This window comes from Etheostoma spectabile, unplaced genomic scaffold (assembly GCF_008692095.1).
Source record: "Etheostoma spectabile isolate EspeVRDwgs_2016 unplaced genomic scaffold, UIUC_Espe_1.0 scaffold00005373, whole genome shotgun sequence".
NCBI classification, from domain to species: domain Eukaryota; kingdom Metazoa; phylum Chordata; class Actinopteri; order Perciformes; family Percidae; genus Etheostoma; species Etheostoma spectabile.
In genome coordinates, this window is record NW_022603256.1 from 8,450 (window position 1) to 24,954 (window position 16,505).

General features: G+C 41.8%; 1 protein-coding gene across 1 annotated transcript in view; it reads left to right on the forward strand.

Moving 5' to 3' along the window:
* slc27a6 (solute carrier family 27 member 6) overlaps window positions 1-16,505 on the forward strand; it is a 25,375-nt gene continuing 8,870 nt past the window's right edge. Inside the window, exons 1-4 of the mRNA XM_032507980.1 lie at window positions 1-554; window positions 6,679-6,888; window positions 8,596-8,754; window positions 14,535-14,659. Of these exons, the coding sequence (XP_032363871.1) occupies window positions 68-554; window positions 6,679-6,888; window positions 8,596-8,754; window positions 14,535-14,659 (981 nt within the window). The 5' untranslated portion in view covers window positions 1-67. The remainder of the gene's footprint in view (window positions 555-6,678; window positions 6,889-8,595; window positions 8,755-14,534; window positions 14,660-16,505) is intronic.

Here is a 16,505-nt window from a genome sequence, read left to right on the forward strand (position 1 = left end):
GTGTGTGGGGGGAGCGGTGTCTCGAGCTGTCTCTGCCGGGTCCTCTCAGTGTCTCACAGCCGCGCACATGGCTCTGTCTCTGGGCTGGCTCTCGGCTCTAGCCGCGGGGCTTTTCTCCGGGCATGTTTTACAGAAACTCTGCTTCCCGTACTTTTGGAGGGACCTGTGGTTTCTGCTGAAGGTGGTCCGGTACGGCGTGGGGCTGGAGCTCTCCGCGCTCACCTCCAGCGTGCGCACGGTGCTGGATCGGTTCATCCAGCAGGCGCAGCGCATCCCCGACAAGCCGTTTGTCATCTTCGAGGGAGGCGTGCACACGTACCGGGACATCGATCTGCGCAGCAACCGGCTCGCCAATGTGTTCCTCCAGAGAGTCGGGCTGCGGAAGGGGGACTGCATCGCCCTGCTCATGAGCAACGAGCCCGACTTCCTGTGCGTGTGGTTCGGGCTGGCGAAGGTCGGCTGCTCGGTGGCTTTCCTCAACACGAACATCAGGTCCAAGTCTCTGCTGCACTGCTTCAACTGCTGCGGAGCCAAAACTCTGGTGGTGGGTCCAGGTAATCATCTCTGGTCATCTCTGGTCATCTCAAATCCTCTGCCCTTGACATGCCCCTAGAGAGCCCAGTGAAAGGGGGCCGGGGGGGTAGACCTTTTGCAGTTTTCCCCTGATTTTGTATTCATATATAAGGCTCTAATACTTCATTTTTGTGACATTGTAGCCCTCATTTACGATAAATTAGCTTAACAAGCATGCTTTTTGATGCACCGAAAAGTACTTACTACAATGTGTTGTCAAATTGCTAATTATTAATATCTATCTATCTATCTATCTATCTATCTATCTATCTATCTATCTATCTATCTATCTATCTATCTATCTATCTATCTATCTATCTATCTAATTAAGATATGGACCACCTCAAATATTTAGCTCCGGGTCTATGGGGCTAGATTTGGTTCTTTATTACATGCAAGAAAAGAAATGATCTCAAAGAAAAAAATGTTAGAGAGATCAGGTTATATTGATAGCAAAAAGCATTTTATGAAAGAAAAAAATAATTGAGAGAAAAAGTTTTCATACCAATAGTAAAAAAATAATACTATTTGAGACCAAAAAAAAGTCTGACACAAAAAGTAAAATTATTTCTGAGAAAAAACTCTCAAAATACTTTTTCAACTCTGAAATATATATTTTATGCTATCAGTGTAAAACAATTCTCTCAAAAAAAGTGTTTCTCTCAAAACTTTTTTCACCTGACATTTTCACAGTGAGAGGAAGATCGTGAGACGAGAGCAAAGAAAACATTTTGAGAGAAACACTTTTTTTGAGAAAGAATTTTTTTTCACACTGATAGCAAAACATATACTGTCTATTTGAGTTTACAAAAAAGAAAAATAATCTCTCTCAAAATACTGATTCTTTTTCTCAGAAATAATTTTAAAAATTTCCAAATTCAGGACTTTTTCTAGTCTCAAATATTACGGGCCTGCTTCACTTTTTATTTATTTATTTATTTATTTATTTATTTATTTATTTATTTCAGTGGTCTGAATCTGTGAGATAGACAGGCCCCAAATTCATTTATTTCAGTATAGACACATTTATTAGTTTATTTGTGTATTTATAGGTTTTTGTAAATCTACAGTGGCATTCTATACTGAAGATCTCCGCTGCGTCCTCGAGTTCCTCCATCTTTTCAGGGTGCAAAGGGTCGCAACATTTCCAATGGCCGTAACACTCGGGCCACTCCTGGTATTTTTAGAATTTAAAAAGTTTGGAAAAAGTATTAAGGCCAGAAGTAAGTTTAGAATTAGGGTTACTTACTTAAGATCACATGTGGCTCTAATCCTCTTCCGTAAAAGGGTTCTGGCATCATGTTTTACATGAAGGTCTGCCCCCTTCACCTTGATTTGAACCTGCATTTAGCAGCACTCTTCCATCTAACGCACAGATCATATGCCAGCAGCCATTAAATAGGAATTTATGAATATATATATAAATTAAATATTGACATAATTTGCACTGAACACAACGTTAGCTAATAATAATCAGTCAATAACGCTGGATTTAAAAAGAAAACAAGGGAAAATACACATTGGCCGGTTCGCCCTGCATCTCGTAAAACCAGCGCGGTGATGCAGTATTTTGATTGGCTAGAAAATGGAAATGAAGTTGTGTGCAGGCTGTGTCAGACGTTATCTCAGGACACGTTCTAGACCTGCTGTCCACACTACTGCACTGTCTGAGCCACGGCAGGCTCTCATCTAGGTTTGATTATATTACTGGATGAATATAGTTTCTGACGTTTCAGTTAACCAGCAGACAGGAGCCCACAGCCCCCAGTTATGTAAGGGTTAATGATTGGCAAACTGTCCATTATCAGGAATCAATGGACAACGGCGAGGCCGGAACCGTTCCAGGGATAGACTGTGAGAACCATGTGGACACAATCCCGGCCCACTGTTATTTTCAGTATTTTGAGGACAGTTCCTCTAACACATAGTAACATCAGGCTGCTTTGTCTCTTTTAAGGTGGCAGGAATAAACGAGATAATTTCATTAGAAACTGAGTAACCCTCTTAGGTGGAACTCACAGGGGTCAGGGGAGTCCCCCCCCCCCCCCAAAAAAAAATATCATTGAAACCACACTGGCTATTGTATATTGCATGTGGTACTTCTTTTCCTAAAGCCATATTGGGATGAAACAGTAACATTTAGCTTACCAAGGTAGCCATTTAACCTCTTGTTCTCTCTCTAAGACCTTAGAGATTGTAGGCAAGATAGATATAGGACGATAATTGCTCATATCATTTTTATCCCCAGATTTAAAAACTGGTGTATTTTTTTTGGCACAATTCCTGAGAGCAGTGAAGGATTTACACAATAGGTAAACTCCATGACATCAAGTGCAATGGCTTTCTGAATTTTACTACAGAGTTCATCCTCACCAGCATTGTATAAACTTGGTGAGTCAGTGATGATTTTAGAGACTTGGTTGCAGTCAGTTGGCGTCATAAAGAAAGAGATGACGTAGGAGAGATACCCTGAGGTTGGGTTATGGTGTTAAAGAGTTTTTCCCCAATGCAGACAAAGTAATTATGAAAGTAATTTACTAGATCAACGTCATCAGTGAAATTATTTCTGAAGTATTTGGGAGCACGGTGCTGTTTTTGGTCTTGTTAAGTACTTCATTTTCATTTAGATTTTAAAATACCCGTTGTAAGCCAGGGGTTGTGAGTGATTGCACCACAATTTACAGTCTTCTCTGGGATGGTACAATCAACAGAGTTAGTGATCTTATGTATTAGTCATATGCAGTGTCAGGATCGTTGCAGTCATAGATTGCGTCCCATGTTCTGGCCTGTAAGATACTCCTCAGCTGTTCCAGGGTTCTCCCAGTTAGGACTTTAGTTTTAGTTTTTGGTCTCGGTAATTTAATCTTACTAGCAAGTTCTAGAAATGATACAATTGGAAAATGATCAGTAATATCAGATAACACAACTCGAACATTGGTAATGATATTGCCAATAGTTGACCTTGTGGAGTGTGTTTCTCTGGTAAAATTATTTATGGTACAATAAAAGAAGAAGAATGTAGATTATTAATGAAGTCCCTTTTGATAGCATCATCTCTGGGGACATCAGTGGTGAAGTTCCCTAGCAGGACACAACCTTTTCTTCTCCTGTTTATGGAGAATAAAATGGCCTCCAGTTTGACTTTGAAAGTATCAAGGTCAGAATTAGGGGGCAATAAATCACTCCTACTATAAGTTGTTTAGCATTTAAAGGCCATATGAGATAATAGTATCATATTTAGGTTGATTGACCAAAGAGTTTGCTGGATCATATAAAAATAACATATGCACATAAAAACCATCTATACAAACACGCACGCTCACACGGATAACGTTACTACACGTCTATTTTCATCAGAAAGTAAAACTAGCTCTTTAACCACAATATTATATTGAGAGCTTGTAAGAAAAGTAAATTTGTAAAAAACAGAAACTGTAACTTTGTTGTGATACTTCGGAGGAAAACAGCAGAATACTCGCCCCTTTTTCCATTGAAATAAGTTAAGTGAAATAAATAAAGATACCCAAAACGATATATGATAGGTGGATCACCTGAACTCAGGAAATACAATGCCTTAACAGTAGGAAGCTTTCAGAATGTTAAAAATCAAGTATTTAGTATAACTCAGTTCAACTGTCTTTGTTAATCAGTGGTGTTGTTTGTTAAGCATTGTCAAATGTAGTAAGAATTGTCAAATAAAAAAATAAATACTGGGTTAATGAGTTTGGTAAAACTCCTAAAATGAGGGCGTACAGTACACCATGGACGTCACAGCGACTTCCCCCTTTTGTTCTGGTCTGTACTCTGAGTTTATGGGAGCGGGGCTTCTGTACGGGACCGCAGGAACTCTTCTCACAGGGGGACTGGGCTCTGTGTCTCTGCGGTCGGAGCGAGGACAGTGTCCCTGATCAATATCACGCTTGTCTGGTTGAGCAATGATCAGTAGTCCTGTCACATGGCAGGGGCATGGTGAGTCCCATTAACTGGAGGAACAGGATTCAACCAAATAACATTAAAATACACAGCAAATATTACAGATGAAACCATGTGACAGCAAGGGGCTCCCAAACATTCAGCTCCCTGACTGGAGCTCCCCCAGTCACAGCTGAGGTGGAAAACCACTAAAATACTTCAGGGAAGTTGATGAAGAGGAAATGCCTTTGGCTGGTTGTCAACACTCTGTTGAATATCAGTAGAAAATTACAACTATCATTCACATTCATTTTAAATGATGCCTTGTGAATCAGCTCCACATTCAATAAAAGGATGCAAGAAATAATTTCCTTTCAGTTTTTTTTTAATTTCACAAGCAACAGAAGTCGGGGTGGGCCGGTACTGGTTTTCAGGGACAATACCGAGAGTAGTTAAAGGGCCAGTGTGTAACGTTTGGAGTGGTTTATTATCAAAATCTGTGTTGCCCGTTCACAAACATGTTCTTTTTCATGAATATTTACCACTACCATCAGTTCCAAGTATTCCTAGTGTCTTTAAATTTCCCTTCCCCATTAGCATGAACTGGCAGACGCTCCATGTTCATGCTCCATCTTGAAGTACGTTAGCTGGTGAGGGACATACAGGATGTACTGCTCTGTCTTTAACGTTTTCGCTGTCACATGATAAACTCACTGCTGCTAATGCTGCTAACACTGCTAATGCTGCTAACGCTGCTAACGCTGCTGATGCTGCTAACGGGCAGGTTAGAAGAAGGAAACATGGAGGACCACACGTATTCAAAATCCAAATTTCATGGACAGGAGTCTGAAAAGGAGATTTAAAGAGCGAGAGACCGGCTTTTTGTAGCTGTACGTATTTTGAACCGCGTGGTGCCAGAGAGTTGATGGTGATATATGATCTCAACGCTGGATGGGAGAACTTACTACACATCGCACCTTTAATGAAACCGATATTAAGAACTTCCTGAAGTTTTAACGTGCCAACAGTTTGTTTGCATGTGTTGCAGACTGCTTACTGAGCTGTAGTGGAGTCCAAGAATCACACGTTTTAATAATTATCTTTATCAGGCAAATCAAACACTGATACAGATAACCGGAAAACTGCCAAATATTGGCCAGGATAATCAGCCAGGGCCGATAATTGGTCGATCACTAGAACTAAGTAGATTTTAATATCTGTTTATTGATTGCAAGCAATATCGTTATCGCTATATTCAACAACTTTGTGGCATACTTCCAATCATGCAGCCTGACTTCAGAACCTGAATAGCGCCCAGTCCTCTGAGAGCTTTTCTTCTTTTTCCTCTACTCTGAGACGCAGTAGGTTCCAGAGATGGCCTGGGTAATGGTCCTGGTTTTCCCTGAGAGGGTTAGCCTAGCATGGCTAACACCACCACGGTAATGACCAATCAGAGTTCCACTGCTGCTGCCTCATTATCCTTTTTATGGTTGGGTTTTATGACTTTGTGTTGCATCAGTGACCACTTCTCCATGTCTGCTTTGAGTCAACACAGACCAGCACACCATGTTGTACTTACACATGTGACCTATATGTTGAATCATTTCCAAAGTCGCAGTCAGGAGTGGGGCTGTATTGTGAAATATTTATGACATATATTTCGGCCTTGCACGGTGTATCATTTCCTTGATACAGAGAGATATTTGCACATGCTCATTACAGCTCCATTCCTAAGTATACAGTGACTCTGTGCAGTCAGTGCTATCATGCTATACTGAAGCAGTGTGTGTCTGTTTGGAACCAGCCGAATCCTCGGTTCCCAGTATTTTAATAATTTATTGAATTACTTTTTATTATTTGCCTTTACCCACTGAGTCATTATATCCACATTATTGCTGATAATTTATCTAAAATCGCATTGTGTAACTTTGTGAAATCACCAATAATCAACTCTAAAATATTGCCGTTGAGGTATTTGGTAAAAAATATTGGGATGTCTTGCTGCATGGCTTTTATTATAAAAGCCATGGGTGCAGAAGCATTTACCCATGATGATAACACACACACACACACACACACACACACACACACACACACACACACACACACACACACACACACACACACACACACACACACAATGTAGCTGCTGGTAAACATACAGTAACTCAAAGTATCCTTTCTGACTCCCAGACTTAGTGGACAGTCTGGACTGGATCCTGCCCAGCCTGCTGGAGGACCACATCCAGGTGTGGGCCATGACGAGCCACACTCAGCACCCACAGGTGCACACTCTGTTGGACAAGATGGCCGGCGCCTCGGACCAGCCGGTACCGGCGGAGTTACGCGCCACCCCCTCCCTCAGATCCCCCACCCTCTACATCTTCACCTCTGGGACCACTGGTGAGTCTGCGCCTCTTCTCAGTGAGGGTTCCATTTCAGGCCGCACCGTTCATACTTTTTAGAAAAAATGGAAGCAAAGTAAGATGGAGTTTACAGATTGTTCCTCTGCTCCTGAATGTCCCAACAATTAGTTCATTTAGATTTCATAAAATTAAATTCAAATTTCCATAATAAAATAGGTCAGGAATGTCATGTCACTTTAGGATGTTCCTGAGCAAAAACGTCCTCCACCCCCCCTTACTGACGCTTTTACAGCCACCTGTGTGTGTTATGGTTGTCTTGGTAACAGCGTACACTAAGCAGCTTCTCCCATGTGTCGTCCTCCCATGGCTTCAGGCTCTGTTTGGCTCAATGCCAGGAACAGGAACGCTGTCATTCTGCCCGTAAAGGAGGGGAGGATTATCTTTTTTGAAGTTAAAAAAGGGGTAAAAATGGATTCTTTTCCCTAGAATGGAGATTTTTAATTGATTTATTTTTACCAATGATTGAGCTAAATATGATCTGTATATGCGGTACCGCTGACTGCAACGACATCAGATCTGTTTCCATCGGAACAGAGCGAAAGCAGAAAATGCAGAATATCCACGTTGTGTTCTTCTTTAAAATGTGAATAAATGGCAGACTGACATGTGATGTCTTTCTTCTTAGAAATCAAAAAAGTCTCATGATATGTTGTCTCTGGAAGTGTTTTATTCAACTTTTGTTTTTGTTAAAGAAGGAAAAGGAAATTGCAAAAGGGTTAGGGTTACTCAATGCTAAATAATTACACCAAAAATAAAATAAAAATCACATTAGAAATCCAGTCGGCGCCCATGCATCGTGAAAGAATCAAATTGGGACGATAGCATTTCATCCCAGATCAAATTTTTAGTATATCAAAAAATAACTGCACTGTACAAAACCATGCAGGCTAGGTTGAGGTGTGGACATTACTCTGCCTTTTTCCTGTCTGGACGTTCAGACAAAATCACAGGTGTTATTATTATAATTATATTACTATTATTATTCCTTAGAAATGTTCCCATGCTCAAAAACTCACCTAACTCACCAGTCCCGTCCTAAGCCAAACACAATCAGTGGGATTCAGTGTGAATTGTCCTGACGGTGGCGCTACAACAGCCATTTTAAATTCCAAACTTTAATAGTTCATAAAAAATCAAGTGTACATGCAACAACGTCCCAACGTACGCCAAACGGTCGCCCCAATAGAGCAGAAACGGTGCTCTGCTTTTATCTATCAGCAATTCTTAAGTCCATCAATCTACTTTTTGCAAAAACTGCAAAACTTCTTAAACCTATCTCCTCCCACATTTTTATTTCAATTGATAACAATATTACGTAAAATGCTTTGTAATAGGTCACCTTTGAGGTTTGGTGTGAATAATAGCGTCATGGTTTTGGTGGGTGTTTCACTTTTATGGAAAACTGGTTCCACAATGGATGTGCCACACAGTTTATTTTCCCAAAAATCATTGGGAGTTTAGTTGTTTACTTGTTTCTCTTGTTATCATTGTTGGAGCCAGGAGCGTCTTCTCAGGAGTATAATATTAGTCAAATTATAACAGAATTTCCCATTGCATGACACTTTGTTGTATTGTCATGCTCCACATGGCTATGTACTTCCTTCCCTTTGCTAGCATTGGCAGCAATGCATCTGCAATGGACAGAAAGTATGGGTGATGCATTATGAGGTCTTCTCTGTTCCAGGGCTCCCCAAGGCAGCGGTGATCACCCACCTGCAGAGCCTGAAGGCAGCAGCGGGGTTCTGGGCGTTCGGAGCCACTCAGGAGGATGTGATGTACATCTGTCTGCCGCTGTACCACAGCGCCGCCTCCTTGATCGGGATAGGAGGAACCATAGAGCTAGGTAGGACTCCCATGATGCCTGCATGGCTAGGTCTTCTGTAGTCACTGTGTGTTGTAAGCATTTCTTTGACAGTATCCTCCATCTGACACTGTGGCAGCCCTCAGACAAGACCAGAACAACTCGAGCCTGTGTCTTGGTCTTTGGCTCTATGATAGCTTCATGCACCATTAAGCAGCTGTCATAGGAAAAAGCTGGCTTTATTTTACATCCATGGTTAGATCTGGCCTCATACTCAGACTTAACTCTGTAGAGGTCAGTGACAATTATTTTCCGACATATGTTTACAGTTTTTCATAGTTTGTTTTTGTTGATTACTCTCAAACCAAACCAGCAAATCATAGAACAAAACATGATTACAAAATGAATACAAAGTGTTCAAAAGTGATCTGTTAACGTAAACCCCTTCAATTTTCTTTTAAAAAAAATCTCTGATTGGCCTTTTTACATATATAGTCTGTATTGGTGTCAAAATGCAACTTATCATCTAAAATGATGCCCTAGTATTTGTCTTGGCTGTGCCATTAATCAAAGTTGAAGCAGTGGTGGGAGGATTGCGACAAAAGATTCAAGATTCAAGATTCAAGATATTTATTTGTCATATGCACAGATTTTACACCATGCAATGAAATTCTTAAGTTTGCAACGTTTCCCACAATATAAAAAGTACACAATATACACACAATAAATTTAAAAGATTCAAGTATAAAATGAAGATCAAAAGTCAAAACACATCTCGTTTGTTTTAGAGACGTGGAACTGTAAATATGAGTTCTTGCACCATGAGATAAAAATGTCCAAAACTGGGCCATGGCCCAACTTGTGATCCTCCTGAAGACTTATTAATTATCATCCAAATCATCAGCATCAGACAGATATGGACACACGTGGCTACTGTCGTATGTCGCCATCAGCGCCATCTTCATGATAACGTGGATGATATGCCGTGACAAAATGTGCATGAGGCATCAATATTTTACTATATGAGTTATCATTTTTCCCACATTTACTGTCTGCCGTCTGATTTCAGTTCCCCACCTCCGATTCCCATTGTCTCTAAAACGTGCGTACAGTCAGAGTTTGTGTGGAGGAGCGCACATTCTCCCGTCAAGTTTCTTTTTAATAAATCACAACCTTTGCGAGGGAAGTGGCGGACGCACAGTTTCAGGCCTTTTTTCAAAAATAATATATTTCTGTCACCCATCCCATAGAATATATACAGCAGACTCTGCTTATCTGTCATACATATGACAGTTCTGATTTCAGCCGTGTGAGGACAGTTACGGCCGTGTGTGAGGACAGTTACGGCCGAGTGTGAGGACAGTTACGGCCGTGTGGGAGGACAGTTACGGCCGTGTGTGAGGACAGTTACGACCGTGTGTGAGGACAGTTACGGCCGAGTGTGAGGACAGTTACGACCGTGTGTGAGGACAGTTGCGGCCATGTGGGAGGACAGTTACGACCGTGTGGGAGGACAGTTGCGGCCATGTGGGAGGACAGTTACGACAGTGTGGGAGGACAGTTACGGCCGTGTGTGAGGACAGTTACGGCCGAGTGTGAGGACAGTTACGACCGTGTGTGAGGACAGTTACGGCCGTGTGTGAGGACAGTTACGACCGTGTGTGAGGACAGTTACGGCCGTGTGGGGGGACAGTTACAGCCGTGTGGGAGGACAGTTACGACCGTGTGTGAGGACAGTTACGGCCGTGTGGGGGGACAGTTACGACCATGTGTGAGGACAGTTACGGCCGTGTGGGGGGACAGTTACGGCCGTGTGGGGGGACAGTTACGGCCGAGTGGGAGGACAGTCAGATCCTCCTCACCGCGGTGCACTTTTCCTAATTTCTTTTGAATTCTCCTCCACACCTTTCCTTGACATCATGACGTTCGGGGGTTAATGAAAAGGGGTTAATAAAGGACATAGGAGGTAACTTTAACTTTTTTGACTTTGTGACACTACACAGTAAGACAGGAAGCTGAAGCATGACAACACACACAAGGACAGAACGAGGGAACAAAACAGAAGACAGAAAGAACACGGGCAACACCCAACCACGAAGCACACACACGGGTTGAAATAATAACACTAAATAGGAAAAACCAGCAGCGTGACAGAAACACATTGATCGAGTGACTGCATGTAGGCTCCATGTCATCGAGCGATACAAACAGGGACAATAGAACAGTCCAGAGCGAGATAGGTCCTCTAAGGGTCGGAGCTCATTTGGGATGCTTGATATAGAAAAGGGTGAAAGTGTAACAGCGGTTACATATGAAGGAAGTATTAGAACAGAAATGCATATTAATTATCTTTTGAACTTCAAATAAACTTTTTGTGATATAATGAGATGACGGCATGTGTCCTCATCACATGAATGTAGCCCAGCCACATGCACACAGATGTGATGACTGACGTCCACCTTAGAACAGATGTCACAGTTTCCTCTGAGCACAGTGTCCTCTGAGCACAGTGTCCTCTGAGCGCAGTGTCCACTGAGCACACAGTGTCCTCTGAGCACAGTGTCCACTGAGCACACAGTGTCCACTGAGCGCAGTGTCCACTGAGCACACAGTGTCCTCTGAGCGCAGTGTCCACTGAGCACACAGTGTCCACTGAGCGCAGTGTCCACTGAGCGCACAGTGTCCTCTGAGCCCAGTGTCCACTTAGCACACAGTGTCCATTGCTATCAGTGTCCATGAATCACACAGTGTCCACTGACCCCAGTATAACTGCCAAACAATGTGTCCCCTTTGAGGACCCGTGGCTTAATTAGAGGCTTTAGAGCAGGAAGTGGACACTGGAGACTATTATGGAGAATCTAATAAGTTTAGGTCATTGTTGTGGTGTCCCCCTCAACATAGAGTGGCCCACTGCATGAGCCTCACGTCTGGGTTTCAGCTACAGGACAGCATGGTAGAAACTGCTGATCTCAGCAGCTGATTTAGAATGAGCTAGAAGGTTGTGTTACAGAGATCTAATGGGTTGGGGAAACAGTTTAATCAGCTGTCCTACTGATGAGGCCTGGGCTTCTGTATTTCTTCCTGCTGCTTCCAAAGCTGACAGTTCAACGCCCCTTACTGCTGGAGAGCAACGTCCTGACAGCTTGTGCTAACAAACCTTGGGGGGGGCCGGTGTCCTGAGTTTCAGACACGTGGGGCTAGCTGTTCTGTTGTTGTCAACCTGTGTACACCCGTCAACCTTCCCCAGCTGTTGGAAAGAGACCGGCACTTTTAGACATGTGGCCACCTACTGGCAAGGGACATGACTGCTGGAGATTTGAAAGACAATAGCTGGCATAAATTAAAGTGGAGTCCAGAGCTGCAGGTCTGACACTCCTGGCCCTGGGGGTGCGCAAATGTCATCAACACTAACTTTTCTGGTTGCCATGTTTTAAACTGCCTTTATTTGGACCAATTCATTTCTTATGTGATGATACCACACATTTTAATAATAAAACAATAGGAGAATTTTTTTGCAATATCATTTTCCATCCCTCTCACAAATGGGTGCAACGGATCACAAAACTCACGGTTCGGTTCACGGTTTTGAGTCCCGGATAAGATCAAGTTTTGAATCAGCACAAAAGGGAGATTTAAATTATAATCAAAAATCTAATAATTGCTTTTCACAATTATGACTTCTTTCACCAGTAAATTGCTGTTAAAAGAAAAAAACACATGAGAAATGGGTATTTTAAAATAACTTTGAATGCAACAATGTTTACCAGTTTAAAGCCCCCCCCCCCCCATAAGAGAGAGACTTCAGATACAGTATTAGGGACCACTAAGGTCTATATAAAAGAGACTTCAGATACAGTATGAGGGACCACTAAGGTCTATATAAAGAGACTTCAGATACAGTATTAGGGACCACTAAGGTCTATATAAAAGAGACTTCAGATACAGTATTAGGGACCACTAAGGTCTATATAAAGAGACTTCAGATACAGTATTAGGGACCACTAAGGTCTATATAAAGAGACTTCAGATACAGTATTAGGGGACCACTAAGGTCTATATAAAAGAGACTTCAGATACAGTATTAGGGACCACTAAGGTCTATATAAAGAGACTTCAGATACAGTATTAGGGACCACTAAGGTCTATATAAAAGAGACTTCAGATACAGTATTAGGGACCACTAAGGTCTACATAAAAGAGACTTCAGATACAGTATTAGGACCACTAAGGTCTATATAAAGAGACTTCAGATACAGTATTAGGGACCACTAAGGTCTATATAAAGAGACTTCAGATACAGTATTAGGGACCACTAAGGTCTATATAAAAGAGACTTCAGATACAGTATTAGGGACCACTAAGGTCTATATAAAAGAGACTTCAGATACAGTATTAGGGACCACTAAGGTCTATATAAAAGAGACTTCAGATACAGTATTAGGGGACCACTAAGGTCTATATAAAGAGACTTCAGATACAGTATTAGGGACCACTAAGGTCTATATAAAAGAGACTTCAGATACAGTATTAGGGACCACTAAGGTCTATATAAAAGAGACTTCAGATACAGTATTAGGGACCACTAAGGTCTATATAAAAGAGACTTCAGATACAGTATTAGGGACCACTAAGGTCTATATAAAAGAGACTTCAGATACAGTATTAGGGACCACTAAGGTCTATATAAAAGAGACTTCAGATACAATATTAGGGACCACTAAGGTCTATATAAAGAGACTTCAGATACAGTATTAGGGACCACTAAGGTCTATATAAAAGAGACTTCAGATACAGTATTAGGGACCACTAAGGTCTATATAAAAGAGACTTCAGATACAGTATTAGGGGACCACTAAGGTCTATATAAAGAGACTTCAGATACAGTATTAGGGACCACTAAGGTCTATATAAAAGAGACTTCAGATACAGTATTAGGGACCACTAAGGTCTATATAAAAGAGACTTCAGATACAGTATTAGGGACCACTAAGGTCTATATAAAAGAGACTTCAGATACAGTATTAGGGACCACTAAGGTCTATATAAAAGAGACTTCAGATACAGTATTAGGGACCACTAAGGTCTATATAAAAGAGACTTCAGATACAATATTAGGGACCACTAAGGTCTATAGAAAGAGACTTCAGATACAGTATTAGGGACCACTAAGGTCTATAGAAAGAGACTTCAGATACAGTATTGGGGGACCACTAATGACCACTAGTGACCATAATACTAGTTTGTGTATTTTTGAACTGCTAACTTATAGCACCCTACCTTTTCCCATAGCCTGTCTAACACTGGTAATAAGCAATATGGCAACACGATTATCATGTTGTGTTTGTAATAACCAAACAAAGGAACTAACAGAGGCGCCATTGTCTGGCAGCAGTGTTACTGAGCCCAGCGGCCATGAAGGAGATCACATTTTGTCGCGGTGTGAGGGGAAGGCGCATTTTTTGGCGTGACGAGATGAAAGAAAACTAAACCTACATCATTGTCTAAGTTTCCAACCGGGCCGCCCATTGTAACTTTAGATTATAAATCCTCAATACATTCAAACTTGTATCAACAGTGGCTAATTCCTGGTAGGACACCAGGCTGCCACTACATTGGGTGAAACCCTGAACTGTAATCTGTTACAGTTACTGCGAAATATTGTGTAATCAAATTAGTGACTGACCTGCAGCATCCATACGTTGAGTCAGCAGTGTGAGTGCAGAGATCTTCTCCAAAGATTAGAGTAGATATACCTAGTTTTGAAAAGTGAATTGTATCCTTTAATAGTGAATGAAATGACGTTGTGTTCTGTTGTATGACAGGTGCCACCTGCGTCTTGAAGAAGAAGTTCTCGGCCTCCCAGTTCTGGAAGGACTGTAGGAAACATGACGTCACTGTTTTCCAGTATATTGGTGAACTGTGCAGGTACCTGTGCAACCAGCCCAAGGTAATCTGGTCATCATTCAGCTGGGAGGGACTACATCCTGCCTGTTAATGCATGGACACGCTCACAGCAACAAGACGCTTCCTTTCTGCTTAATTTTGCTTTAAAATTGCTATTAAAGGAGCTCTAAGCCTGGTTGGGTGACGTTAGGCAGGCAGCTAGCAGATAGTGAGGAGATGTTTTTACAGTGTGTTCAGGGGACAGGCAGCTAGCAGATAGTGAGGAGATATTTTTACAGTGTGTTCAGGGGACAGGCAGCTAGCAGATAGTGAGGAGATGTTTTTTACAGTGTGTTCAGGGGACAGGCAGCTAGCAGATAGTGTGGAGATGTTTTTTACAGTGTGTTCAGGGGACAGGCAGCTAGCAGATAGTGAGGAGATGTTTTTTACAGTGTGTTCAGGGGACAGGCAGCTAGCAGATAGTGAGGAGATGTTTTTTACAGTGTGTTCAGGGGACAGGCAGCTAGCAGATAGTGAGGAGATGTTTTTTACAGTGTGTTCAGGGGACAGGCAGCTAGCAGATAGTGAGGAGATGTTTTTTACAGTGTGTTCAGGGGACAGGCAGCTAGCAGATAATGATGAGATGTTTTTTACAGTGTGTTCTGGGGACAGGCAGCTAGCAGATAGTGAGGAGATGTTTTTTACAGTGTGTTCTGGGGACAGGCAGCTAGCAGATAGTGAGATGTTTTTTACAGTGTGTTCTGGGGACAGGCAGCTAGCAGATAGTGAGGAGATGTTTTTTACAGTGTGTTCAGGGGACAGGCAGCTAGCAGATAGTGAGGAGATGTTTTTTACAGTGTGTTCTGGGGACAGGCAGCTAGCAGATAGTGAGGAGATGTTTTTTACAGTGTGTTCAGGGGACAGGCAGCTAGCAGATAGTGAGGAGATGTTTTTTACAGTGTGTTCTGGGGACAGGCAGCTAGCAGATAGTGAGGAGATGTTTTTTACAGTGTGTTCAGGGGACAGGCAGCTAGCAGATAGTGAGGAGATGTTTTTTACAGTGTGTTCTGGGGACAGGCAGCTAGCAGGTAGTGAGGAGATGTTTTTTACAGTGTGTTCTGGGGACAGGCAGCTAGCAGATAGTGAGGAGATGTTTTTTACAGTGTGTTCAGGGGACAGGCAGCTAGCAGATAGTGAGATGTTTTTTTACAGTGTGTTCAGGGGACAGGCAGCTAGCAGATAGTGAGGAGATGTTTTTTACAGTGTGTTCTGTGGACAGGCAGCTAGCAGATAGTGAGATGGTTTTTGATAAGATAATGTAGATTTATAGATGGATGGATAGACAGATAGATAGATGGGCTTTACAAATCAAAATTTGAAAATTACTCTGTTACAAGCAGCAACTTAGAAGAACATACACACATACTCACTCACGCACACATGAAACACAATCCATATACTAGAAATAATAAATAAGATTATGAGGATTAAAATAAGATAGCAAAGATAAAAATGCCAGAACTACTGAAAAACTATACTTAAAGGAATGAAAAAAATGGAAATGGAAATACAAGTGTGGAATAACATTTTTCAACATACATACATAGTATATATAACAAAATAAAATATGTGTACTAAAAATAGATATAGTCACGCTAGTGTGCCTGCATTCTGGCAACATGTCTGGTTAGTTTTCACAGTGATTGCTTTCTGTGGGATTGTTGAATGTGAGTTTGAAGTAAAGTTAGTTAGGGATGACACCCAAGCCATTGATCTCCAAACTACCTTAACGTTTCCCTCTCTCCACTTTCATCCTATTCCATTGCTGATGTCTCAACATGACGTGCTGTCCTGTTATTCACATGTAATTTGTTATCCACACACCAGGCTACTAAGCAGATAATCCACAT